This window comes from Procambarus clarkii, chromosome 34 (genome assembly GCF_040958095.1).
Source record: "Procambarus clarkii isolate CNS0578487 chromosome 34, FALCON_Pclarkii_2.0, whole genome shotgun sequence".
Lineage (NCBI taxonomy): Eukaryota > Metazoa > Arthropoda > Malacostraca > Decapoda > Cambaridae > Procambarus > Procambarus clarkii.
This window is the reverse complement of record NC_091183.1, coordinates 6949301-6977047: the sequence shown is the minus strand read 5'-3', so window position 1 is coordinate 6977047 and position 27747 is coordinate 6949301. Positions and strand designations below refer to the sequence as shown.

Below are 27747 nucleotides of genomic sequence, written 5' to 3'. Positions count from 1 at the left end.
ACCGAATTAGCGAACTTTTGTGCTCTGAAAAAGAAAGCTAATTCCCTACCAATGTAAATATCATCATCTCTGACCGACGTGTAGGGGTGCGAGGTGTCAACTGGTGAAGAGAACTGCTGCTGAGGTCCCAATTCAGCAACTAAAGTTCGTGCTAGAGGAACTATGGCCCTCTTTATCCTCCTACAGTCAGACTGCAGAAGATTAGGTGCACTTGACCCGGGGGCAGACCACAGTACCAGGGTACCAATATGATGATCTGTCGAAAATATGAGAAATATCCTAGGGACAAAAGATGGTAAACACGAGTAATAACACGGAGGGAGAGATGACCAATTAAGAGAATGACTGAGGCCTACAGTCACCCCGTAATCCAAAGTTGTCTCACCTTCACCATATGCTACTCTCGGAATGCACAATACACACAGCACCATATAAAATAAAATTGAATATGAAAAATAGTAAAAAGCTACGTTACCAAAGCCAAATACGATTACCATAAATTTACTACTTGGCCCCAGTACCTGAGTGAAGTTCCTAGGGCAGGCCCCCACTTTAATGTGCCGGTAAAGCGTTGGTGTTCAGCTGTTTCAAAAGCTAGGGGCAGGGCCTCGTCACATAATAGAAAAAAAAGAGAAAAGCTGGAGCTTTCTTCTGTGGTAAGGTAATGGGAAGACACACAAAACACAAGTAAATTAACAATGAAATTTTAATTACTTAAGAAAAACAAGACATGAATAAAGTTAATCACAAAATATGAAAGATAAGTCAACAAACAAAATAATATGAATAATCACTGGCAAATGAAAAGTTACGTTAAGACAAGTGAGTTACAGTGATAGAAAAATAAAGTATTAGTGGTGCTGGAATACTGGCTTCGAGCTGCCACCTCCCTTAGTACACGAAAGCCAAGGCTTAGTCTACCAGCGAGAGATGTCAACTGCTTGGAGCACTGAGATATTCTGACGATACTGGAGCACTGCAGCCCAGACATCGACTTGTGGTGGAGGGCGGAGGGCAGGTGCGACGGGACACCAGCCAATCAGCGACAGGCAGGCAAAGGACGAGCAGTTTGCTGGTTACGGCGGTGGTAACTAGCAGGTGTCACTGTGTGCTGGGTACGAGTTGCTCTCTGGGCAAAACGTTTGGCGATACTTGCTGGACGTATCTTCTATATTATCTTGTATATTTACGTACTTTGTAGGGAAGAGCAGGCTCAATCTCTCTTGAAAGAGATTATCGTCACAATATATTATATATATATTATATATATATATATATATATATTATATATATATATATATATATATATATATATATATATATATATATATATATATATATATATATATATATATATATATATATATATGCGAACAAGCCTGAATGGTCCCCAGGACAATATGCAACTGAAAACTCACACCCCAGAAGTGACTCGAACCCATACTCCCAGAAGCAACGCAACTGGTATGTACAAGACGCCTTAATCCACTTGACCATCACGACCGGACAATAATGAGGTGATAGCCGAGGCTATTTGAACCACCCCACCGCCGGCACTCAGATAGTAATCTTGGGCATAGCATTTTACCAAATCACCTCATTCTTTGGGGCACACGTGAGGAACACAAATGCGAACAAGCCTGAATGGTCCCCAGGACAATATGCAACTGAAAACTCACACCCCAGAAGTGACTCGAACCCATACTCCCAGAAGCAACGCAACTGGTATGTACAAGACGCCTTAATCCACTTGACCATCACGACCGGACAATAATGAGGTGATAGCCGAGGCTATTTGAACCACCCCACCGCCGGCACTCGGATAGTAATCTTGGGCATAGCATTTTACCAAATCACCTCATTCTTTGGGGCACACGTGAGGAACACAAATGCGAACAAGCCTGAATGGTCCCCAGGACAATATGCAACTGAAAACTCACACCCCAGAAGTGACTCGAACCCATACTCCCAGAAGCAACGCAACTGGTATGTACAAGACGCCTTAATCCACTTGACCATCACGACCGGACAATAATGAGGTGATAGCCGAGGCTATTTGAACCACCTCACCGCCGGCCCTCGGATAGTAATCTTGGGCATAGCATTTTACCAAATCACCTCATTCTTTGGGGCACACGTGAGGAACACAAATGCGAACAAGCCTGAATGGTCCCCAGGACAATATGCAACTGAAAACTCACACCCCAGAAGTGACTCGAACCCATACTCCCAGAAGCAACGCAACTGGTATGTACAAGACGCCTTAATCCACTTGACCATCACGACCGGACAATAATGAGGTGATAGCCGAGGCTATTTGAACCACCCCACCGCCGGCACTCGGATAGTAATCTTGGGCATAGCATTTTACCAAATCACCTCATTCTTTGGGGCACACGTGAGGAACACAAATGCGAACAAGCCTGAATGGTCCCCAGGACAATATGCAACTGAAAACTCACACCCCAGAAGTGACTCGAACCCATACTCCCAGAAGCAACACAACTGGTATGTACAAGACGCCTTAATCCACTTGACCATCACGACCGGACAATAATGAGGTGATAGCCGAGGCTATTTGAACCACCCCACCGCCGGCACTCGGATAGTAATCTTGGGCATAGCATTTTACCAAATCACCTCATTCTTTGGGGCACACGTGAGGAACACAAATGCGAACAAGCCTGAATGGTCCCCAGGACAATATGCAACTGAAAACTCACACCCCAGAAGTGACTCGAACCCATACTCCCAGAAGCAACGCAACTGGTATGTACAAGACGCCTTAATCCACTTGACCATCACGACCGGACAATAATGAGGTGATAGCCGAGGCTATTTGAACCACCCCACCGCCGGCACTCGGATAGTAATCTTGGGCATAGCATTTTACCAAATCACCTCATTCTTTGGGGCACACATGAGGAACACAAATGCGAACAAGCCTGAATGGTCCCCAGGACAATATGCAACTGAAAACTCACACCCCAGAAGTGACTCGAACCCATACTCCCAGAAGCAACGCAACTGGTATGTACAAGACGCCTTAATCCACTTGACCATCACGACCGGACAATAATGAGGTGATAGCCGAGGCTATTTGAACCACCCCACCGCCGGCACTCGGATAGTAATCTTGGGCATAGCATTTTACCAAATCACCTCATTCTTTGGGGCACACGTGAGGAACACAAATGCGAACAAGCCTGAATGGTCCCCAGGACAATATGCAACTGAAAACTCACACCCCAGAAGTGACTCGAACCCATACTCCCAGAAGCAACGCAACTGGTATGTACAAGACGCCTTAATCCACTTGACCATCACGACCGGACAATATCTCGATAGCCGGCCTCGGCTATCACCTCATTATTGCGATAGCCGGCCTCGGCTATCACCTCATTATTGTCCGGTCGTGATGGTCAAGTGGATTAAGGCGTCTTGTACATACCAGTTGCGTTGCTTCTGGGAGTATGGGTTCGAGTCACTTCTGGGGTGTGAGTTTTCAGTTGCATATTGTCCTGGGGACCATTCAGGCTTGTTCGCATTTGTGTTCCTCACGTGTGCCCCAAAGAATGAGGTGATTTGGTAAAATGCTATGCCCAAGATTACTATCCGAGTGCCGGCGGTGGGGTGGTTCAAATAGCCTCGGCTATCACCTCATTATTGTCCGGTCGTGATGGTCAAGTGGATTAAGGCGTCTTGTACATACCAGTTGCGTTGCTTCTGGGAGTATGGGTTCGAGTCACTTCTGGGGTGTGAGTTTTCAGTTGCATATTGTCCTGGGGACCATTCAGGCTTGTTCGCATTTGTGTTCCTCACGTGTGCCCCAAAGAATGAGGTGATTTGGTAAAATGCTATGCCCAAGATTACTATCCGAGTGCCGGCGGTGGGGTGGTTCAAATAGCCTCGGCTATCACCTCATTATTGTCCGGTCGTGATGGTCAAGTGGATTAAGGCGTCTTGTACATACCAGTTGCGTTGCTTCTGGGAGTATGGGTTCGAGTCACTTCTGGGGTGTGAGTTTTCAGTTGCATATTGTCCTGGGGACCATTCAGGCTTGTTCGCATTTGTGTTCCTCACGTGTGCCCCAAAGAATGAGGTGATTTGGTAAAATGCTATGCCCAAGATTACTATCCGAGTGCCGGCGGTGGGGTGGTTCAAATAGCCTCGGCTATCACCTCATTATTGTCCGGTCGTGATGGTCAAGTGGATTAAGGCGTCTTGTACATACCAGTTGCGTTGCTTCTGGGAGTATGGGTTCGAGTCACTTCTGGGGTGTGAGTTTTCAGTTGCATATTGTCCTGGGGACCATTCAGGCTTGTTCGCATTTGTGTTCCTCACGTGTGCCCCAAAGAATGAGGTGATTTGGTAAAATGCTATGCCCAAGATTACTATCCGAGTGCCGGCGGTGGGGTGGTTCAAATAGCCTCGGCTATCACCTCATTATTGTCCGGTCGTGATGGTCAAGTGGATTAAGGCGTCTTGTACATACCAGTTGCGTTGCTTCTGGGAGTATGGGTTCGAGTCACTTCTGGGGTGTGAGTTTTCAGTTATATATATATATATATATATATATATATATATATATATATATATATATATATATATATATATATATATATATATATATAATGTCGTACCTAGTAGCCAGACCGCACTTCTAAGCCTACTATGCAAGGCCCGATTTGCCTAATAAGCCAAGTTTTCATGAATTAATTGTTTTTCGACTACCTAACCTACCTAACCTAACCTAACTTTTTTGGCTACCTAACCTAACCTAACCTATAAAGATAGGTTAGGTAGGGTTGGTTAAGTTCGGTCATATATCTACGTTAATTTTAACTCCAATAAAAAAAAAATTGACCTCATACATAATGAAATGGGTAGCTTTATCATTTCATTAGAAAAAAATTAGAGAAAATATATTAATTCAGGAAAACTTGGCTTATTAGGCAAATCGGGCCTTGCACAGTAGGCTGAGAAGTGCGTTCTGGCTACTAGGTACGACATCTTTATAGGTTAGGTTAGGTTAGGTAGCCGGAAAAGTTAGGTTAGGTTAGGTTAGGTAGTCGAAAAAACATTAATTCATGAAATCTTGGCTTATTAGGCAAATCGGGCCTTGCATAGTAGGCAGAGAAGTGCGTTCTGGCTACTAGGTACGACATATATATATATATATATATATATATATATATATATATATATATATATATATATATATATATATATATATATTGTGCCGATAATCTCCTTCAAGAGATTGAGCCTGCTCTTCCCTCCATAATTACGTCGTCGAAATTATATAAAACGACTATGGAAGACATGTCCAACAACGACAACAACACCAGCAAGGCTTGCCAGGGTGAGCAAAACGTATGCAGCCAGCCACCTGTTCGGACTCAAACCACCAAACTACATGTTGATCGCTACCGGCTCCGCTGATTGGTCGCCGGTCTGGCTGCACCTGCACTCGCCCCCCCCATACTACTTGATGTCTGGGGTCGCCACGACCTCAGACCTCAGAATATTCGGTGCTCTCGTTGTCACCACTACTCCCGGCTAGACGCTAGCGTGTACTGAGAGAAGTGGTGGCTTAAAGCCAATATTCCAGCACCTCCCATTTACTTTTGTATTGCACTTCTTGTTATTTTGCCTTAACGTAACTTTTCATTGTGTCATTTAATTATTCTTATTATTTTGATTGATTGATTTTATTATACGAATTTGTTTGTCCATATTTTCATGTTTTGATTTATTTAACGTAATTAAAATTTCATTGTTAAAATTTACTTGTGTTTTGTGTGTCTTCTCCTTACCTTACCACAGACGAAGTTCCAGTTTTTTCTATTTTTTTTATAACTATGTGACGAGGCCATACCCCTAGCCTTAAACAGCCGAACACCAACGCGTTACCGTCACAATATATATATATATATATATATATATATATATATATATATATATATATATATATATATATATATATATATATATATATATATATATATATATATATATATATATATATATATATATATATATATATATATATATATATATATATATATACATATATATATATATATACAGTTTTTTGAAGGAACTGGGTTCTAGGCTCATTGAAACAACAAGAGACCCTAGGAGCTGCCAGCTTTCTTTTCCAGTGCCTCAGCGTGGCGATACAGAGGGGAAATGCGCACTGCATCCAGGGTTCCTGCCCGCCATCTGAGGAGCTGGAGGAACTCGACAACCTATGATAACCATCTTTGTAACCTATATGTAACTCTTTTTTTGTAACAAAGTTCAAATAAAGCAAATATATATGTGTACATACAAAAGAATGGGGGTGGTAGGAGAAGATAATATTAGTGTTCAGTGAGAAACCACAAGGTCTCCTCTGAATACTTTTTATTTTCTTCTCCGAGGTCCCCACATTGGCACCAGAGGTGGTACCTTCACAAACTTATATATATATATATATATATATATATATATATATATATATATATATATATATATATATATATATATATATATATATATATATATATATATATATATATATTTAGGTCAAGTTAGTTTAGGCTAGGAAATAGGCTACGTTTGTAGCAATAGAAATAGGTAAAAAAATATAAAAAATGAATAAAGTATAAATAAATTATAAATTATTTAAAAACAATAGAAAATAAAGAGAAAAAAAATATCTGGAATTTTAGGTAACGTTTCTTATCACCGAATGCCTCTGTTCACCTAGCAGTAAATAGGTATCCAGGAGTTGGTTAGGTTAGGTTAGTTTTGGCTAGGAAATAGGCTATGTTTGTAGAAATAGTAATAGAAAGAGGGCTGTAATTGTAGGTAGCTTTTCCTATCACCGAAAGCCGCTATTCACCTAGCAGTAAATAGGTATTCAGAAGTTAGTTAGATTAGGTTAGGTTAGTTATTGCTAGGAAATAGGCTAGGTTTGTAGAAATAGAAATAGGGCTGTAACTGTTGGTAGCGTTTCTTATCAGCGAATGCCTCTCTTCACCTAGCAGTTTTTTTTTTTTTATTTATTTATTTTTTTTATTATTTTCTACCACAGACGTGGCCACACATTTACAATGCTAACCAGGATATATACATTTTCTTCTGTCCTCCATGGACAGGGTTAGAGAAGTGTTAAACATATAGTTCAAGGGTTTATCGAACACTCAACCACAGAAGGTGATTTTGTGCTTTTAAAATGCTAAGCTAACCTACATACGTAAATACATAGATACACAGATTTACGTATGCCCTACATAAAGTGTTAGATGTGTCTTTTACATAGTGTCATTAATGTACATTCACAAAGGTGAAATGTAATTCTGATCAGCTTCCATATATACTTTATACCCATACATATACATACACACACACATATACATACATATATACACACACACACATGCATTCACATACATACACCTAGCAGTAAATAGGTATGCAGGAGTTAGTTAAGTTAGGTTAGGTTAGGTTAGGTTAGATTAGGTTAGGTTAGATTAGGTTAGATTTGTTTTGGCTAGGAAATAGGTTAGGTTTGTAGAAATAGAAATAGGGCTGCAATTGTTGGTAGCGTTTCCTATCACCAAATGCTCTGTTCACCTAGCAGTAAATAGGTATCCAAGAGTTAGTTAGGTATGGTTAGATTAGGTTAGGTTAGACTAGGTTAGGTTAGTTTTGGCTAGGAAATAGGCTAGGTTTGTAAAAATAGAAATAGAAAAAGGGCTGTAATTGTTGGTAGCGTTTCCTATCACCGAATGCCTCTGTTCACCCTAGCAGTAAGTAAGTATCCAGGAGTTAGTTAGATTAGATTAGGTTAGGCTAGATTTGTAGAAATAGAAATAGGGCTGTAATTGTTGGTAGCGTTTCCTATCACCGAATGCCCCTGTTCACCTAGCAGTAAATAGGTATCCAAGAGTTAGTTAGGTTAGGTTAGATTAGGTTAGGTTAGGTTAGTTTAGGCTAGGAAATAGACTAGGTTTGTAGAAATAGAAATAGAAAAAGGGCTGTAGTTGCTGGTAGTGTTTCCTATCATCGAATGCCGCTGTTCACCTAGCAGTAAATAGGTATCCAGGAGTACCTTGAGGTGCTTCCTTGAGGTGCTTTCGGGGCTTAGCGTCCCCGCGGCCCGGTCGTCGACCAGGCCTCCTGGTTGCTGGACTGATCAACTGATCAACCAGGCTGTTAGACGCGGCTGCCTCTGTTCATCCACGACTCCACTCCACTCCACAAGCCCACAACTCCACTCCGCTCCACCAGCCCACGCCTCCACTCCACAAGCCCATGCCTCCACTCCACATACCCACGCCTCCGCTCCACAAGCCCACGCCTCCACTCCGCACCACAAGCCCACGCCTCCACTCGACTCCACAGGCCCACGCCTCCACTCCACAAGCCCACGCCTCCAATCCGCTCCACAAGCCCACGCCTCCACTCCACTCCACAAGCCCACGACTCCGCTCCACAAGCCCAAGCCTGCACTCTGCTCCACAAGCCCACGACTCCACTCCACTAGCCCCTTCCTCCACTCCGCTCCACAAGCCCACGCCTCCACTCCACAAGCCCACGCCTATATTCCACAATCCCACGCCTCCATTCCACAAGCCCAAGCCTCCATTCCACAAGCCCACGCCTCCAATCCACAAGCCCAAGCCTCCATTCCACAAGCCCACGCCTCCATTCCACAAGCCCACGCCTCCATTCCACAAGCCCACGCCTCCATTCCACAAGCCCACGCCTCAACTCCACAAGATCACGCCTCCACTCTGCTCCACATGCCTACGCCTCCACTCCAATCCACAAGCCCACGCCTCCATTCCACAAGCCCATGCCTCCATTCCGCAAGCCCAAGCCTCCATTCCACAAGCCCACGCCTCCATTCCACAAGCCCACGCCTCCATTCCACAAGTCCACGCCTCCATTCCACAAGCCCACGCCTCCATTCCGCAAGCCCACGCCTCCATTCCACAAGCCCACGCCTCCATTCCACAAGCCCACGCCTCCATTCCACAAGCCCACGCCTCCATTCCACAAGCCCACGCCTCCATTCCACAAGCCCACGCATCCATTCCACAAGCCCACGCCTCAACTCCACTCCGCTCCACAAGCCCACGCCTCCACTCTGCTCCATAACCCACGATTCCACTCCACTCCACAAGCCCACGCCTCCACTCCACAAGCCCACGCCTCCATTTCACAAGCCCACATTTCCGCTCCACAAGCACACGCCTCCACTCCGCTCCACAAGCCTACGCCTACGCCTCCGCTCCACAAGCCCAAGCCTCCACTCCGCTCTACAAGCCCACGCCTCTACTCCACTCCACAAGCCCACGCCTCCACTCTGCTCCACAAGCCTACGCCTACGCCTCCGCTCCACAAGCCCAAGCCTCCACTCAGCTCCACAAGCCCACGATTCCACTCCACTCCACAAGCCCACGACTTCACTCCACTCCACAAGCCCACGACTCCACTCCACTACACAAGCCCACGACTCCACTCCACTCCACAAGCCCACGACTCCACTCCACAAGCCCACGCCTCCACTCCACAAGCCCGCGCCTCCATTCCACAAGCCCACGCCTCCGCTCCACAAGCACACGCCTCCACGCCTCCACTCCGCTCCACAAGCCCACGACTCCACTCTGCTCCACATGTACAAGCCCACCCCTCCACTCCGCAAGCCCACACCTCACTCCGATCTACAAACCCAAGCCTCCACTCCGCTCCACAAGCCCACGCCTCCAGTCTGCTCCACAAGCCCACGCCTCCACTCCACAAGCCCACGCCTCCGCTCCACAATTCCACGCCTCCACTCCACTCCACAAGCCCATGCCTCCACTCCACAAGCCCATGCCTCCACTCCACAAGTCCATGCCTCCACTCCACAAGCCCACGCCCCCACAGCCACTCCCAGGACCCCACATCCTCGCCCACGCTCCCACAGCCCAGCCCCCCCACAGCCTCGCCCACGCTCCTACAGCCACGCCCACGCCCCCACAGCCACGTGGCGCCCACGAACCCACAGCCCCAAACAACTGAGGGAGGCGGCTGGCCACACACGTGTTCATTTGGCCCCTGTCACCAGAACAAACCAAGCTCAAGCTTTACAGCTTTGCTGAAGGCCTGAGAACCTAATTTTATGTTATTAACGTTAAAACACAACCAAATATAATTTAAAATTATGTCTGGAAACGTTTTCCAGTGTTAACAATGGCGGCGGCGGCTGCCGTGTCCTCCTCTGCCTCAGTTACAACTACAGGGCAAACATTAACTAGCATCACCTCACCTTTATTGTTGAGTGTAGTGGCCGTGGTGGGCGCGTTGACACTGTTGGGGGTGTGGTGGAGGCGTTGACACTGTTGGGGGTGTGGTGGAGGCGTTGACACTGTTGGGGGTGTGGTGGAGGCGTTGACACTGTTGGGGGTGTGTTGGAGGCGTTGACACTGTTGGGGGTGTGGTGGAGGCGTTGACACTGTTGGGGGTGTGGTGGAGGCGTTGACACTGTTGAGGGTGTGGTGGAGGCGTTGACACTGTTGAGGGTGTGGTGGAGGCGTTGACACTGTTGAGGGCGTGGTGGAGGCGTTGACACTGTTGGGGGCGTGGTGGAGGCGTTGACACTGTTGGGGGTGTGGTGGAGGCGTTGACACTGTTGGGGGTGTGGTGGAGGCGTTGACACTGTTGAGGGTGTGGTGGAGGCGTTGACACTGTTGAGGGTGTGGTGGAGGCGTTGACACTGTTGAGGGTGTGGTGGAGGCGTTGACACTGTTGAGGGTGTGGTGGAGGCGTTGACACTGTTGAGGGTGTGGTGGAGGCGTTGACACTGTTGAGGGTGTGGTGGAGGCGTTGACACTGTTGAGGGTGTGGTGGAGGCGTTGACACTGTTGGGGGTGTGGTGGGCGCGTTGACACTGTTGGGGGTGTGGTGGGCGCGTTGACACTGTTGGGGGTGTGGTGGAGGCGTTGACACTGTTGGGGGTGTGGTGGAGGCGTTGACACTGTTGGGAGTGTGGTGGGCGCGTTGACACTGTTGGGGGCGTGGTGGAGGCGTTGACACTGTTGGGGGCGTGGTGGAGGCGTTGACACTGTTGGGGGTGTGGTGGAGGCGTTGACACTGTTGGGGGTGTGGTGGAGGCGTTGACACTGTTGGGGGGTGTGGTGGAGGCGTTGACACTGTTGGGGGTGTGGTGGAGGCGATGACACTGTTGGGGGTGTGGTGGGCGCGTTGACACTGTTGGGGGTGTGGTGGAGGCGTTGACACTGTTGGGGGTGTGGTGGAGGCGTTGACACTGTTGGGGGTGTGGTGGAGGCGTTGACACTGTTGAGGGTGTGGTGGAGGCGTTGACACTGTTGGGGGTGTGGTGGAGGCGTTGACACTGTTGGGGGTGTGGTGGAGGCGTTGACACTGTTGGGGGTGTGGTGGGCGCGTTGACACTGTTGGGGGTGTGGTGGAGGCGTTGACACTGTTGGGGGTGTGGTGGAGGCGTTGACACTGTTGGGGGTGTGGTGGAGGCGTTGACACTGTTGGGGGTGTGGTGGAGGCGTTGACACTGTTGGGGGTGTGGTGGAGGCGTTGACACTGTTGGGGGTGTGGTGGAGGCGTTGACACTGTTGAGGGTGTGGTGGAGGCGTTGACACTGTTGGGGGTGTGGTGGAGGCGTTGACACTGTTGGGGGTGTGGTGGAGGCGTTGACACTGTTGGGGGTGTGGTGGAGGCGTTGACACTGTTGGGGGTGTGGTGGAGGCGTTGACACTGTTGGGGGTGTGGTGGAGGCGTTGACACTGTTGGGGGTGTGGTGGAGGCGTTGACACTGTTGGGGGTGTGGTGGAGGCGTTGACACTGTTGGGGGTGTGGTGGAGGCGTTGACACTGTTGGGGGTGTGGTGGAGGCGTTGACACTGTTGGGGGTGTGGTGGAGGCGTTGACACTGTTGGGGGTGTGGTGGAGGCGATGACACTGTTGGGGGTGTGGTGGGCGCGTTGACACTGTTGGGGGTGTGGTGGAGGCTTGACACTGTTGGGGGTGTGGTGGGCGCGTTGACACTGTTGGGGGTGTTGTGGAGGCGTTGACACTGTTGGGGGTGTGGTGGGCGCGTTGACACTGTTGGGGGTGTGGTGGAGGCGTTGACACTGTTGGGGGTGTGGTGGGCGCGTTGACACTGTTGGGGATGTGGTGGAGGCGTTGACACTGTTGGGGGTGTGGTGGAGGCGTTGACACTGTTGGGGGTGTGGTGGAGGCGTTGACACTGTTGGGGGTGTGGTGGAGGCGTTGACACTGTTGGGGGTGTGGTGGAGGCGTTGACACTGTTGGGGGTGTGGTGGAGGCGTTGACACTGTTGGGGCGTGGTAGAGGCGTTGACACTGTTGGGGGTGTGGTGGAGGCGTTGACACTGTTGGGGGTGTGGTGGAGGCGTTGACACTGTCGGGGGTGTGGTGGAGGCGTTGACACTGTTGGGGGTGTGGTGGAGGCGTTGACACTGTTGGGGGTGTGGTGGAGGCGTTGACACTGTTGGGGGTGTGGTGGAGGCGTTGACACTGTTGGGGGTGTGGTGGGCGCGTTGACACTGTTGGGGGTGTGGTGGAGGCGTTGACACTGTTGGGGGTGTGGTGGGCGCGTTGACACTGTTGGGGGTGTGGTGGAGGCGTTGACACTGTTGGGGGTGTGGTGGGCGCGTTGACACTGTTGGGGGTGTGGTGGAGGCGTTGACACTGTTGGGGGTGTGGTGGAGGCGTTGACACTGTTGGGGGTGTTGTGGAGGCTTTGACACTGTTGGGGGCGTGGTGGAGGCGTTGACACTTTTGGGGGTGTGGTGGAGGCGTTGACACTGTTGGGGGCGTGGTGGAGGCGTTGACACTGTTGGGGGTGTGGTGGAGGCGTTGACACTGTTGGGGGTGTGGTGGAGGCGTTGACACTGTTGGGGGTGTGGTGGAGGCGTTGACACTGTTGGGGGTGTGGTGGAGGCGTTGACACTGTTGGGGGTGTGGTGGAGGCGTTGACACTGTTGGGGGCGTGGTGGAGGCGTTGACACTGTTGGGGGCGTGGTGGAGGCGTTGACACTGTTGGGGGTGTGGTGGAGGCGTTGACACTGTTGGGGGTGTGGTGGAGGCGTTGACACTGTTGGGGGTGTGGTGGAGGCGTTGACACTGTTGGGGGCGTGGTGGAGGCGTTGACACTGTTGGGGGTGTGTTGGAGGCGTTGACACTGTTGGGGGTGTGGTGGAGGCGTTGACACTGTTGGGGGTGTGGTGGAGCCGTTGACACTGTTGGGGGTGTGGTGGAGGCGTTGACACTGTTGGGGGCGTGGTGGAGGCGTTGACACTGTTGGGGTGTGGTGGAGGCGTTGACACTGTTGGGGGTGTGGTGGGCGCGTTGACACTGTTGGGGGTGTGGTGGAGGCGTTGACACTGTTGGGGGCGTGGTGGAGGCGTTGACACTGTTGGGGGTGTGGTGGAGGCGTTGACACTGTTGGGGGTGTGGTGGAGGCGTTGACACTGTTGGGGGCGTGGTGGAGGCGTTGACACTGTTGGGGGTGTGGTGGAGGCGTTGACACTGTTGGGGGCGTGGTGGAGGCGTTGACACTGTTGGGGGTGTGGTGGAGGCGTTGATACTGTTGGGGGTGTGGTGGAGGCGTTGACACTGTTGGGGGTGTGGTGGAGGCGTTGACACTGTTGGGGGTGTGGTGGAGGCGTTGACACTGTTGGGGGTGTGGTGGAGGCGTTGACACTGTTGGGGGTGTGGTGGAGGCGTTGACACTGTTGGGGGTGTGGTGGAGGCGTTGACACTGTTGGGGGTGTGGTGGAGGCGTTGACACTGTTGGGGGCGTGGTGGAGGCGTTGACACTGTTGGGGGTGTGGTGGAGGCGTTGACACTGTTGGGGGCGTGGTGGAGGCGTTGACACTGTTGGGGGCGTGGTGGAGGCGTTGACACTGTTGGGGGCGTGGTGGAGGCGTTGACACTGTTGGGGGTGTGGTGGAGGCGTTGACACTGTTGGGGGTGTGGTGGAGGCGTTGACACTGTTGGGGGTGTGGTGGAGGCGTTGACACTGTTGGGGGTGTGGTGGAGGCGTTGACACTGTTGGGGGCGTGGTGGAGGCGTTGACACTGTTGGGGGCGTGGTGGAGGCGTTGAGTCTGGGCGTGACTGGTGAGGCAAACCTCGTGGCAGCTGGCAGCAGCATAAGCGTCGCCTCCTCCACCACCCTCAGCTCCCACCTCAACCTCTCATATTTTCCCACTACCACGCTTCTTTAATATATATAACAAATTTACTAAATAATTTTGTGTTTGCTTTAATATTTTGAGGGCATTTTATTGTTTATATTTCATGATAATTACATGATGTTAAATGTAAAAAGTGTACTGCCGCGCACTCGACTCCCATAACAAATCTGACAGTAACTGTCTGGTATATTACGTTTTTTGGGTTATACCTCGACCCCTGAGAACAGTCTTTGTCCCTTATGTCTCACACAAGGTTATGCTCACTTATATGTTCTGGCATGATGAGCTTCAGCTCCTGGGCCTGGTCTTTCTGCCGCAGGGAGCCTATTATATTATTGTCCCCGACCTTCTGGCCACCATAGTATAGACTCGCCCATCACCACTTGTGTCTCACTCCACTTGCTCATTCTTCTTACACTCAATAAGTTATTGTTAACAATCACATGGCTAATCGAGTTCATAATAATTTACGTGTCCTATTTTCCTTCCTCTGTTAAAGTTAATATTGTTTTGTCCACTTTCTTAATATCTGAAAATCTTACAAGTGTCTTACAAATGTGTCTTACAAGTGTGTCTTACAATGTTAATGTTAATCATGTTTTGTCAACTTTCCTAATATATGAAAATCTTACAAGTGTCTTACAAATTTTACGAGTCTTGTTGCCTCATATCCTTCATGGTTTCCCAGTATGGTGAAATGAAGTTTCCACCTGTGTTCCCTTGTTCGTGTTCCACCCGTGCTGAAGATTTTGTCTTTGTCCACCCTGTCAATTCCCCAGAGAATTTTATGGGTGGTTATCATGTCTCCCCTTTCTCTTCTGTTTTCCAGGGACGTGAGGTTCAGCTCCTTCAGCCTTTCCCCGTAGTTCATACCTCTCAGTTTCAGGACAAGTCTGGTGACATACCGCTGAATCTTCTCTAACTTTGTATTGTGTTTAACTAGATATGGACTCCAGGCAGGATTGGTCTGATATAAGTGGTATACAAGATCCTGAACGATTCCTTACACAAGTTTCTTAAGGCAGTACTTATGTTGAAATACGGGGATACAGAGATACGGGGAACAGATTAAGGGTTTGCTATCCGGGAGTTGGAATTGGAGATATTGTTGACAACATGAAAGGTATTATGACAGGAAATGGGAACAAACCCATTATTTGTATTAGTGCAGGGGGTAATGATGTTGGAGGAGTTAGGAGTGAGGAACTGATAAAGAAATTTAACAAAGCCATAGAATTAGTTAGGAGCAAGGGAGGAATCCCGATCATATGTGGCATTCTTTTAAGAAAGAGCGTTGGGAATGAATGGTTGTCGAGGGCACTTGGTGTCAATTGCCGGCTGGAAAGATATTGCAAATCAAATGCAATATCTTTCACATACAACTGGGAACACTTCTATGGAAGAAATGAAATGTACGCTCGTGATGGGGTGCATCTATGGAGGGCTGGGGTTGTTGCTGTCGCGAACTCATTGGAACCAGTGGTTAGAGGCATTTGTTTGGGTTTAAACTGTTAGTAGATAGTGGTATGGGAATTGATAGGGAGGAAGTAGGCAATAAAAATATGTGTTTGTTGGAGAAACAAATTGGCAAATCGATCAGGGAAAGAGAAGGGCCTCGATAACAATTCACTTAAGGTATATTACACTAACATTAGAAGTCTAAGAAACAAAATAAACGAGTTAAATGCTCTTATTTTTACAGAAGAAATAGATATTATTGCACTTACCGAAACGTGGATGAATGTAGAAAATAGAGAACTATTAGCTGAATATCAAATAAATGTATATAAACTATTTCACACAGATAGATATATTAGACAAGGTGGGGGAGTAGCTATATGTGTTAGAGACAATTTGAAATGTAGTCTCAAATAAGGATTCAAAACTGAGCCACACACTGAAACTATTTGGATAGAATTAAACGAAAAAGCAAATATTATTATAATAGGAGTTTTATATATAGGCCACCAAATTTAGACAGAATGGAAGCAAAGCATCTGTGGGATGAAATATCTAGAGCATCTAGATCTAACAGTATTTATGTGGGTGACTTTAATTTTAGTGCAATAAACTGGGTGAACAAAACACGAAATAACGAAGCAGAAGTCTTTCTAGAATTAATTGACGATTGCCTTCTTACGCAACATATTAAAGAACCAATGCGGGGAAATAATATTTTAGATTTAGGGTTAACTAACAGGGAAACACAAATTAAGGACATGGAAATAGGGAGTGAGCTAGGGAACAGTGATCATAAAGAAATAAGATTTAGCATAAAATGGAATAGATCTGTAAGAGAAAATTCTGTTAAAGTGCCTGATTTTCTTAAAGCTGATTTCAATAGCCTAAGAAATTTTTTGGGTCAAATAGATTGGAATGTCTTGGGGATGGTGTGTGGGCTAGACGTGAACCCTGCGACAGGTGACACAAAAGGGGATTTCGATGTGGATTCAAAATATAACCTATAAAAATATACTAAGCAAGCCCAGGAACATAGTATACCACATAAATTGAATAGATCGAATACTAATGATCCAAAGTGGATAACAAAGGATCTGAAGAACCTTATAGGTAAAAAGAGAGCGTGGTACAAAAGGATTAAAAATGGGGAAGTTAGTTTAAAACAGGAATTCGTATAACTGGTTAGAAATGTTAAAAAAGAGATAAGGAAAGCAAAAAGAAACTACGAAGTTCGCATAGCAGGGCAAGCGAAGACAAATCCTAGACGGTTTTTTCATTTATATCGAACTAAGACTAGGGAAAGGATAGGTCCATTAAAAACTGAGACAGGTCAAATAACGGATAATGACGAGGAGATGAGTAGTATTTTTAATAAATATTTTATATCTGTATTTACTATAGAGGAACTTAACAATATGCCTTCAGCCGAACAAGTATATATGGGTGGGGACGAGGACAGGTTGAATAGTTTAGCAGTTACCAGGGAGGACGTAATTAAACAAATAGTAAAACTAAAACCAAACAAATCCCCAGGACCGGACGAAGTGTTTGCTAGGGTGCTTAAAGAATGCAAAGAGGAGCTTTCCGAGCCACTGTCTACCATATTTAATAAATCAATAGAGTTAGGTAGAGTGCCAGAGCCATGGAAGGTAGTTAATGTGGTACCAATTTTTAAGAAAGTAGATAGATCACTTGCGTCAAACTATCGGCCAATTAGCTTAAAGTCTATTGTGGGAAAGTTACATGAATCGATAATTGCAAATACAATTCTTTTTCATCTTGAAAAACATAATTAATAAATGAGTCGCAATATGGTTTTACAAATGGCCGTTCATGTTTAACAAATTTGCTATCTTTTTATTACAGCATAGTTGAGGCAGTTGATAGTGGTAAGGATTGTGATGTTGTGTACCTTGACTTTAGCAAAGCTTTTGATACAGTGCCACATGAAAGACTGATTAAAAAAAGTAGAGGCTCATGGTATTGGGGGTGCTATATTAAGTTGGATTAGGGCATGGCTATTCCAAAGGAAACAGAGTGTTAGTATAAATAGGGTTAAGTCAGAGTGGAATAATGTTGTTAGTGGAGTACCTCAGAGCTCGGTCCTGGGACCTCTGTTGTTTATAATATGTATAAATGATTTAGATTCAGGATTGAGTAGCAACATCTGCAAATTTGCAGATGATACAAAAATCGGTAGGGAAATTAACACGGAAGAAGACTCACTATATAGCAGTCACTATATATACAGCAAATATAGCAGTCAGGAGCAGACAGTCTCAGTGAGAGGGTGTGTTAGCTGGAGCTCCTGAGTGTTGTTATATTATCATAGCAATATGGAAGTTGTAGTGAAGGACCTGATGACTTTACTTGGAGCCCTGAGGACAGAGTGGGACTCTCTATGGGAGGAGGTACGTCAGCTGAAAGAACAACGAGAAGTAACGAAGGAGGAGACCAGTAGTAAAAAGACCTCGTCTTGGAAAGTTGTAAAGGACAGGGGCCTTAAGAAGACTTTGATAAAGCCGCCTTCAAACGCCATAGGAACTTCTAATTCATTTGACGTATTGGATGACGAGTGCTGTGGTGAGACTGCGGATCGCGCAAAAGGGAAAGCAACGAAGAACATGGAAGCGCAGGCCCCTCAGCGAGTAAAGGAAGCACCTAAGCAAACCTTAGTTGTGGGAGATTCCCAGATAAGGTATTTGGATAGAACGTTTTGTGCTAGAGATAGAGGGAACAGGTTAAGGGTTTGCTATCCCGGAGCTGGTATTGTTGATATTATAAACAACATGAATGATATTATGGCTGAAAATGGGAACAATCTCGTTATTTGCATTAGCGTGGGAGGAAATGATGTTGGTCGAGTTAGGAGTGAGGAACTGATTCAGAGGTATAAAACAGCCATAGAATTAGTTAGGAGCAAGGGAGGAATCCCAATCATTTCCCACTCCCTTCCAAGAAAGGGAGTGGGAAATGAATGGATATCGAGGGCACTTGGTGTCAATTGCCGGCTGGAAAGATATTGCAAATCAAATGCAATATCTTTCATAGACAACTGGGAACACTTCTATGGAAGAAATGAAATGTATGCTCGTGATGGGGTGCATCTATCAAGGGCTGGGGTTGTTGCTGTTGCGAACTCGTTGGAACCAGTGGTTAGAGGCATTTGCTTGGGTTTAAACTGTTAGTAGATAGTGGTATGGGAATTGATTTGGAGGAAGGAAGTAATAAAAGTATGTGTTTGTGGGAGAAAAGAATTGGCAAAATGATCAGGGAAAGAGAAGGGCCTCAAAATAACTATTCACTTAAGGTATATTACACTAACACTAGAAGTCTAAGAAACAAAATAAACGATTTAAATGCTCTTGTCTGCACAGAAAAAATAGATATTATTGCACTTACCGAAACGTGGATGAATGTAGAAAATAGAGAGCTATTAGCTGAATATGAAATCAATGGATTTAAACTATTTCACACAGATAGATATATTAGACAAGGAGGGGGAGTAGCCATATATGTTAGGGGCAATTTGAAATGTAGTCTCAAAGAGGGAATCAAAACTGAGCCACATACAAAAACTATTTGGATAGAATTTAACGAAAAAGCAAATATTATAATAGGAGTTATATATAGGCCACCTAATTTAGACAGAATGGAAGCAAAGCATCTATGGGAGGAAATATCTAAAGCATCTAGATCTAACAGTATTTATGTCATGGGTGACTTTAATTTTAGTGGAATAAACTGGTTGAATAAAACAGGGAATAATGAAGCAGAAGATTTTCTAGAATTAATTGACGATTGCTTTCTTATGCAACACATTCAGGAACCGACGCGGGGAAATAATATTTTAGATTTAGTGTTAACTAACAGGGAAACACACATTAAGGGCATCGAAATAGGGAGTGAGCTAGAGAACAGTGATCATAAAGCAATTAGATTTAGCATTGAATGGAATAGATCTGTAGGAGAAAATACTCTTAAAGTGCCTGATTTTCGAAAAGCTGATTTCAATAGCCTAAGAATCTTTTTGGGTCAAATGGATTGGAGGGTCTTCGGTGTGGGGTGTGGGCCGGTATTGGAGCTAGACGTTAACCCAGCGATGGGTGACGTAGGAGGGTTTTTCGATGTGGATTCAAATTATAACCTATTTAAAAATATTCTAAGCAAAGCCCAGGAATGTAGTATACCATATATATTGAATAGATAGAACACTAATGATCCAAAGTGGATAACAAAGGATCTGAAAAACCTTATAGGTAAATAGAGAGCGTGGTACAAAAGGATTAAGAATTGGGAAGTCAGTTTAGAACAGGAATTCGTACAACTGGATAGAAATACTAAAAAAGAGATAAGGAAAGCAAAAGGAAACTATGAAGTTCGCATAGCAGAGCAAGCGAAGACAAATCCCAAAGGGATTTTCCAGTTATACCGGACAAAGATTAGAGAAAGGATAGGTCCATTAAAAACTGAGACAGGTCAATTAACAGATAGTGATGAAGAGATGAGTAGTATTTTTAATAAATATTTTATATCTGTGTTTACTAAAGAGGAACTTGACGATATGCCTTCAGCCGAACAAGTCTTTGTGGGTGGGGATGAGGACAGGCTGACTAGTTTAACAGTTACCAGGGAGGATGTTCTTAAACCAATAGTAAAACTAAAACCAAACAAATCCCCAGGGCCGGATGAAGTGTTTGCCAGGGTGCTTAAAGAATGCAAAGGGAGCTTTGCGACCCACTGTCTACCATATTTAATCAATCAATAAAGTCAGGCAGAGTGCCAGAGTTATGGAAAGTTGCTAATGTGATACCAGTTTTTAAGAAAGAAGATACATCACTTGCGTCAAACTATCGGCCAAGTAGCCTAACGTCTATACTGGAAAGTTACTCGAGTCGATAATTGCAAATAAAATTCGTCTTCATCTTGAAAAACACAAATTAATAAATGAGTCACAACATGGTTTTACAAATGGCCGCTCATGTTAAACAAATTTGCTATCTTTTTATTCCAGCATAGTTGAGGCAGTTGATAGTGGTAAGGATTGTGATGTTACCAAGTGTCCGATTGTGATATCGGACACTTGGATTTATTAATCGCAGCGTTAGTAACAAGACACCTGGTGTGGTTCTCAAGCTATATCTTGCTCTAGTTAGGCCCCATTTAGATTATGCAGTTCAGTTTTGGTCGCCATATTATAGAATGGATATAAATTCACTTGAACATGTCCAACGTAGGATCTATCTTGAGGTTATCTTGAGATGATTTCGGGGCTTTAGTGTCCCCGCGGCCCGGTCCTCGACCAGGCCTCCACCCCCAGGAAGCAGCCCGTGACAGCTGACTAACACCCAGGTACCTATTAACTGCTAGGTAACAGGGGCATTCAGGGTGAAAGAAACTGCCCATTTGTTTCTGCCTCGTGCGGGAATCGAACCCGCGCCACAGAATTACGAGTCCTGCGCGCTATCCACCAGGCTACGAGGCCCGCCCTGACTAGGATGACTAAGTTAATTCCCCAAATTAGAATTCTTCCATATGAAGAAAGATTAACAAAGCCTAAGTTGCATTCACTGGAAAGGCGAAGAGTTTGGGGTGACATGATAGAGGTTTACAAGTGGGTGAATGGACATAACAAAGGGGATATCTCCATCTCCATCAAAGGTCTCCATCTTGAAAAACATAAATTAATAAATGAGTCGCAACATGGTTTTACAAATGGCCGTTCATGTTTAACAAATTTGCTAACTTTTTATTCCAGCATAGATGAGGCAGTTGATAGTGGTAAGGATTGTGATGTTGTGTACCTTGACTCTAGCAAAGCTTTTGATAGTGCCACATGAAAGACTAATTAAAAAAATAGAAGCTCATGGTATTGGGGGTGCTATATTAACTTGGATTAGGGCATGGCTATTCCAAAGGAAACAGAGAGTTGGTATAAATGGGGTTAAGTCAGAGTGGGATAATGTTGTTAGTGGAGTACCTCAGGGCTCTGTCCTGGGACCTCTGTTGTTTATAATATATATAAATGATTTAGATTCAGGTTTGAGTAACAACATTTGCAAATTTGCCGATGATACGAAAATCGGTATGGAAATTAATTCGGAGGAAGACTCACTATCACTTCAAGTTGATCTAGATAGGGTTTTGAAATGGTCAAATGATTGGCAAATGCAGTTTAATGCTGATAAATGTAAAGTTCTGAGGCTAGGTAATGATGATAAAGTTACAAGATACGAGTTAGATGGTGTGTTGAGATTGCGAAGTCGGATTGCGAAAGGGATCTGGGAGTTATGATTAGTAAGAATTTAAAACAAAAGGATCAATCCATGAATGTTCGTAATAAGGCGAATAGGTCCCTGAGATTTATTAATCGAAGCGTTAGTAACAAGACACCTGGTGTGGTTCTTAAGCTATATCTTGCACTGGTTAGGCCCCATTTAGATTATGCAGTTCAGTTTTGGTCACCGTATTATAGAATGGATATAAATTCACTTGAACGTGTCCAACTAAGTTAATTCCCCAAATTATAAATCTTTCATATGAAGAAAGATTAACAAAGCTTAAGTTGCATTCACTGGAAAGGCGAAGAGTTAGGGGTGACATGATAGAGGTTTACAAGTGGATGAATGGACATAACAGGGGGGATATTAATAGGGTATTAAATATATCAACACAAGACAGAACACGAAACAATGGGTATAAATTGGATAACTTTAGATTTAGGAAAGACTTGGGTAAATACTGGTTCAGTAACAGGGTTGTTGATTTGTGGAACCAATTGCCGCGTAACGTGGTAAGGTATTATGACAGGAAATGGGAACAAACCCATTATTTGTATTAGTGCAGGGGGTAATGATGTTGGACGAGTTAGGAGTGAGGAACTGATAAAGAAATTTAACAAAGCCATAGAATTAGTTAGGAGCAAGGGAGGAATCCCGATCATATGTGGCATTCTTCCAAGAAAGGGCGTTGGGAATGAATGGTTGTCGAGGGCACTTGGTGTCAATTGCCGGCTGGAAAGATATTGCAAATCAAATGCAATATCTTTCACATACAACTGGGAACACTTCTATGGAAGAAATGAAATGTATGCTCGTGATGGGGTGCATCTATCGAGGGCTGGGGTTGTTGCTGTCGCGAACTCGTTGGAATCAGTGGTTAGAGGCATTTGTTTGGGTTTAAACTGTTAGTAGATAGTGGTATGGGAATTGATAGGGAGGAAGTAGGCAATAAAAATATGTGTTTGTTGGAGAAACAAATTGGCAAATCGATCAGGGAAAGAGAAGGGCCTCGATAACAATTCACTTAGGGTATATTACACTAACATTAGAAGTCTAAGAAACAAAATAAACGAGTTAAATGCTCTTATTTTTACAGAAGAAATAGATATTATTGCACTTACCGAAACGTGGATGAATGTAGAAAATTGAGACCTATTAGCTGAATATCAAATAAATGTATTTAAACTATTTCACACAGATAGATATATTAGACGAGGTGGGGGAGTAGCTATATGTGTTAGAGACAATTTTAAATGTAATCTCAAAGAGGGATTCAAAACTGAACCACACACTGAAACTATTTGGATAGAATTAAACAATTAAAAATTGGATTAGTAAAAGATTTGGTGAGTGTGGTTGGAGCTCTGAGAGCAGAGATGGATTCCCTGCGGGAGGAGGTACGACGGCTAAGACTTCGGGAGGAAACGAAGGAGGAGGCCAGTGTTGACGGGACCTCATTAATAAGGACTGACGAGACCAGTATTAAGAAGTCCTCGTCATGGCAAGTTGTGAAAGACAGGGGTCTTAAGAAGACCTTGGCAAAACCGACAACTAATAGCCTACACCTAAGGACTTTTAACGCATTTGACGTATTAGAGGACGAGTGCTGTGTTGAACCTGTTGTTTAACGAGGAGGCAAAGACAAAGTAACGAGGAGCATTGAAGCGCAGGTCCCTCAAACTGCTCGAAAGGAAAAGGGAGAATCGAAGCGAATTTTGGTTGTGGGAGATTCCCAGGTGAGGTATTTAGACAGAACGTTTTGTGCCAGAGATAGGGGGAACAGATTAAGGGTTTGCTATCCGGGAGCCGGAATTGGTGATATTGTTGGAAACATGAATGATATTATGACAGGAAATGGAAACAAACCCATTATTTGTATTAGTGCAGGGGGTAATGATGTTGGACGAGTTAGGAGTGAGGAACTAATACAGAGATTCAGGTCAGCCATTGAATTAGTTAGGAGCAAGGGAGGAATCCCGATCATATGTGGCATTCTTCCAAGAAAGGGAGTAGGAAATGAATGGATATCGAGGGCATTTGGTGTCAATTGCCGGCTGGAAAGATATTGCAAACCAAATGCAATATCTTTCATAGACAACTGGGAACACTTCTATGGAAGAAATGGATGTATGCGCGTGATGGGGTGCATCTATCGAGAGCTGGGGTTGTTGCTGTTGCGAACTCGTTGGAAGAAGTGGTTAGAGGTGTTTGTTTGGGTTTAAACTGTTAGCTGATAGAGGTATGGGAATTGATTTGGAGGAAGGAGATTATAAAAGTACGTGTTTGTGGGAGAAAGGAATTGGCAAAATGATCAGGGAAAGAGAAGGGCCTCAAAATAACAATTCACTTAGGGTATATTACACTAACAGAAGAAGTCTAAGAAATAAAATTAACGAATTAAATGCTCTTGCCTGCACAGAAAAAATAGATATTATTGCACTTACCGAAACGTGGATGAATGTAGAAAACAGAGAACTATTAGCTGAATATCAAATAAATGGATTTAAACTATTTCACACAGATAGATATATTAGACGAGGAGGGGGAGTAGCCATATATGTTAGGGACAATTTGAAATGTAGTCTCAAAGAGGGAATCAAAACTGAGCCACACACAGAAACTATTTGGATAGAATTAAACGAAAAAGCAAATAATATTATAATAGGAGTTATATATAGGCCACCAAATTTAGACAGAATGGAAGCAAAGCATCTATAGGATGAAATATCTAGGGCATCTAGATCTAACAGTATTTACGTCATGGGTGACTTTAATTTTAGTGGAATAAACTGGGTGAACAAAACAGGGAATAGTGAAGCAGAAGATTTTCTAGAATTAATTGACGATTGCTTTCTAACGCAACACATTAATGAACCAACACGGGAAAATAATATTTTAGATTTAGTGTTAACTAACAGGGAAACACAAATTAATGACATCGAAATAGGGAGTGAGCTAGGGAACAGTGATCACAAAGAAATCAGATTTAGCATAGAATGGAATAGACCTGTTGGAGAAAATTCTGTTAAAGTGCCAGATTTTCGAAAAGCTGATTTTAATAGCCTTAGAAATTTTCTGGGTCAAATTGATTGGAAAGTCTTGGGTATGGGGTGGGGGCCGGTCTTGGAGCGAGACATGAACCCAGCGATAGGTGACGTAAACGGGGATTTCGATGTGGATTCAATATATAACTTATTTATGAATACTCTAAACAAAGCACAGGAACGTAGTATACCATACAAATTGAATAGATCGAATACTAATGACCAAAAGTGGATAACAAAGAATTTGAAGAACCTTATAGGTAAAAAGAGAGCTTGGTACAAAAGGATTAAAAATGGGGAGGTCACTTTAGAACAGGAATTCGTACAACTGGTTAGAAATGTTAAAAAAGAGATAAGGAAAGCAAAAAGAAACTATGAAGTTCGCATAGCAAGGCAAGCAAAGACAAATCCTAAAGGGGTTTTTCAGTTATATCGTACTAAGACTAGGGAAAGGATAGGTCCATTAAAAACTGAGACAGGTCAAATAACAGATAGTGATGAAGAGATGAGTAGTATTTTTAATAAATATTTTGTATCTGTATTTACTAAAGAGGAACTAAACAATATGCCTTCAGCCAAACAAGTCTATGTGGGTGGGGACGAGGACAGGTTGACGAGTTTAACAGTTACCAGGGAGGATGTTCTTAAACAAATAGTAAAACTCAAACCAAACAAATCCCCAGGGCCGGATGAAGTGTTTGCCAGGGTGCTTAAAAAATGCAAAGAGGAGCTTTGTGACCCACTGTCAACCATATTTAATAAATCAATAGAGTCAGGCAGAGTGCCAGAGTTTTGGAAAGTTGCTAATGTGATACCCGTTTTTAAGAAAGGAGGTAGATCACTTGCGTCTAACTATCGACCAATTAGCCTAACGTCTATTGTGGGAAAGTTACTCGAATCTATAATAGCAAATAAAATTCGTCTTCATCTTGAAAAACATAAATTAATAATTGAGTCACAACATGGTTTTATAAATGGCAGTTCATGGTTAACAAACTTGTTATCTTTTTATTCTAGCATTGTTGAGGCAGTTGATAGTGGTAAGGATTGCGATGTTGTGTACCTTGACTTTAGCAAAGCTTTTGATACAGTGCCACATAAAAGACTGATTAAAAAGTTAGAGTCTCATGGTATTGGGGGTGCTATATTAAGCTGGATTAGGGCATGGCTATACCAAAGGAAACAGAGAGTTAGTATAAATGGAGTCAAGTCAGAGTGGGAAAATGTTGTAAGTGGGGTGCCTCAGGGCTCTGTCCTGGGACCTCTGTTGTTTATAATATATATAAATGATTTAGATTCAGGTTTGAGTAGCAACATTTGCAAATTTGCCGATGATACGAAAATGGGTAGGGAAATTAATTCTGAGGAGGACTCACTATCACTTCAAGTTGATCTAGATAGGGTTTTGAAATGGTCGAAGGATTGGCAGATGCAGTTTAATGCTGATAAATGTAAAGTTCTGAGGTTAGGTAATGATGATAGGGTTACAATATACGAGCTAGATGGTGTTGAGATTGCGAAGTCGAATTGCGAAAGGGATCTGGGAGTTATGATTAGTAAGAACTTAAAACAAAAGGATCAATGCATAAATGTTCATAATAAGGCAAATCGGACACTTGGATTTATTAATCGCAGCGTTAGTAATAAGACACCTGGTGTGGTTCTCAAGCTATATCTTGCTCAAGTCAGGCCCCATTTAGATTATGCAGTTCAGTTTTGGTCGCCATATTATAGAATGGATATAAATTCACTTAAGAACATAAGAACAAAGGTAACTGCAGAAGGCCTATTGGCCCATACGAGGCAGCTCCTATTCTATAACCACCCAATCCCACTCATATACTTGTCCAACCCGTGCTTGAAACAATCGAGGGACCCCACCTCCACAATGTTACGCGGCAATTGGTTCCACAAATCAACAACCCTGTTACTGAACCAGTATTTACCCAAGTCTTTCCTAAATCTAAACTTATCCAATTTATATCCATTGTTTCGTGTTCTGTCCTGTGTTGATACTTTTAATACCCTATTAATATCCCCCCGGTTATGTCCATTCATCCACTTGTAAACCTCTATCATGTCACCCCTAACTCTTCGCCTTTCCAGTGAATGCAACTTAAGCTTTGTTAATCTTTCTTCATATGAAAGATTTCTAATTTGGGGAATTAACTTAGTCATCCTACGCTGGACACGTTCAAGTGAATTTATATCCATTCTATAATATGGCGACCAAAACTGAACTGCATAATCTAAATGGGGCCTAACTAGAGCAAGATATAGCTTGAGAACCACACCAGGTGTCTTGTTACTAACGCTGCGATTAATAAATCCAAGTGTCCGATTTGCCTTATTACGAACATTTATGCATTGATCCTTTTGTTTTAAATTCTTACTAATCATAACTCCCAGATCCCTTTCGCAATCCGACTTCGCAATCACAACACCATCTAGCTCGTATCTTGTAACTCTATCATCATTACCTAACCTCAGAACTTTACATTTATCAGCATTAAACTGCATCTGCCAATCCTTTGACCATTTCAAAACCCTATCTAGATCAACTTGAAGTGATAGTGAGTCCTCCTCCGAATTAATTTCCCTACCGATTTTCGTATCATCGGCAAATTTGCAAATGTTGCTACTCAAACCTGAATCTAAATCATTTATATATATTATAAACAACAGAGGTCCCAGGACAGAGCCTTGAGGCACTCCACTTACAAC

General features: G+C 44.3%; 1 protein-coding gene across 1 annotated transcript; it reads left to right on the top strand.

Moving 5' to 3' along the window:
* The first annotated feature begins 8307 nt into the window (after nucleotides 1-8307).
* Nucleotides 8308-10150, top strand: LOC138370929 (uncharacterized). Its single transcript, XM_069335593.1, has 2 exons — nucleotides 8308-8738; nucleotides 8776-10150. The coding sequence occupies exons 1-2, from the start codon at nucleotides 8308-8310 to the stop codon at nucleotides 10148-10150; spliced, it is 1806 nt and encodes a 601-aa protein (XP_069191694.1).
* The last annotated feature ends 17597 nt before the right edge of the window (nucleotides 10151-27747 follow it).

What these genes read in the sequence shown, in the direction of transcription:
- LOC138370929 (XM_069335593.1), top strand. Translation starts at nt 8,308, where the DNA reads ATGCCTCCACTCCACATACCCACGCCTCCGCTCCACAAGCCCACGCCT. An exon ending in CCTCCATTCCACAAGCCCAC is followed by an intron (nt 8,739 to 8,775) that starts GCCTCCATTCCA and finishes CAACTCCACAAG; the next exon opens with ATCACGCCTCCACTCTGCTC.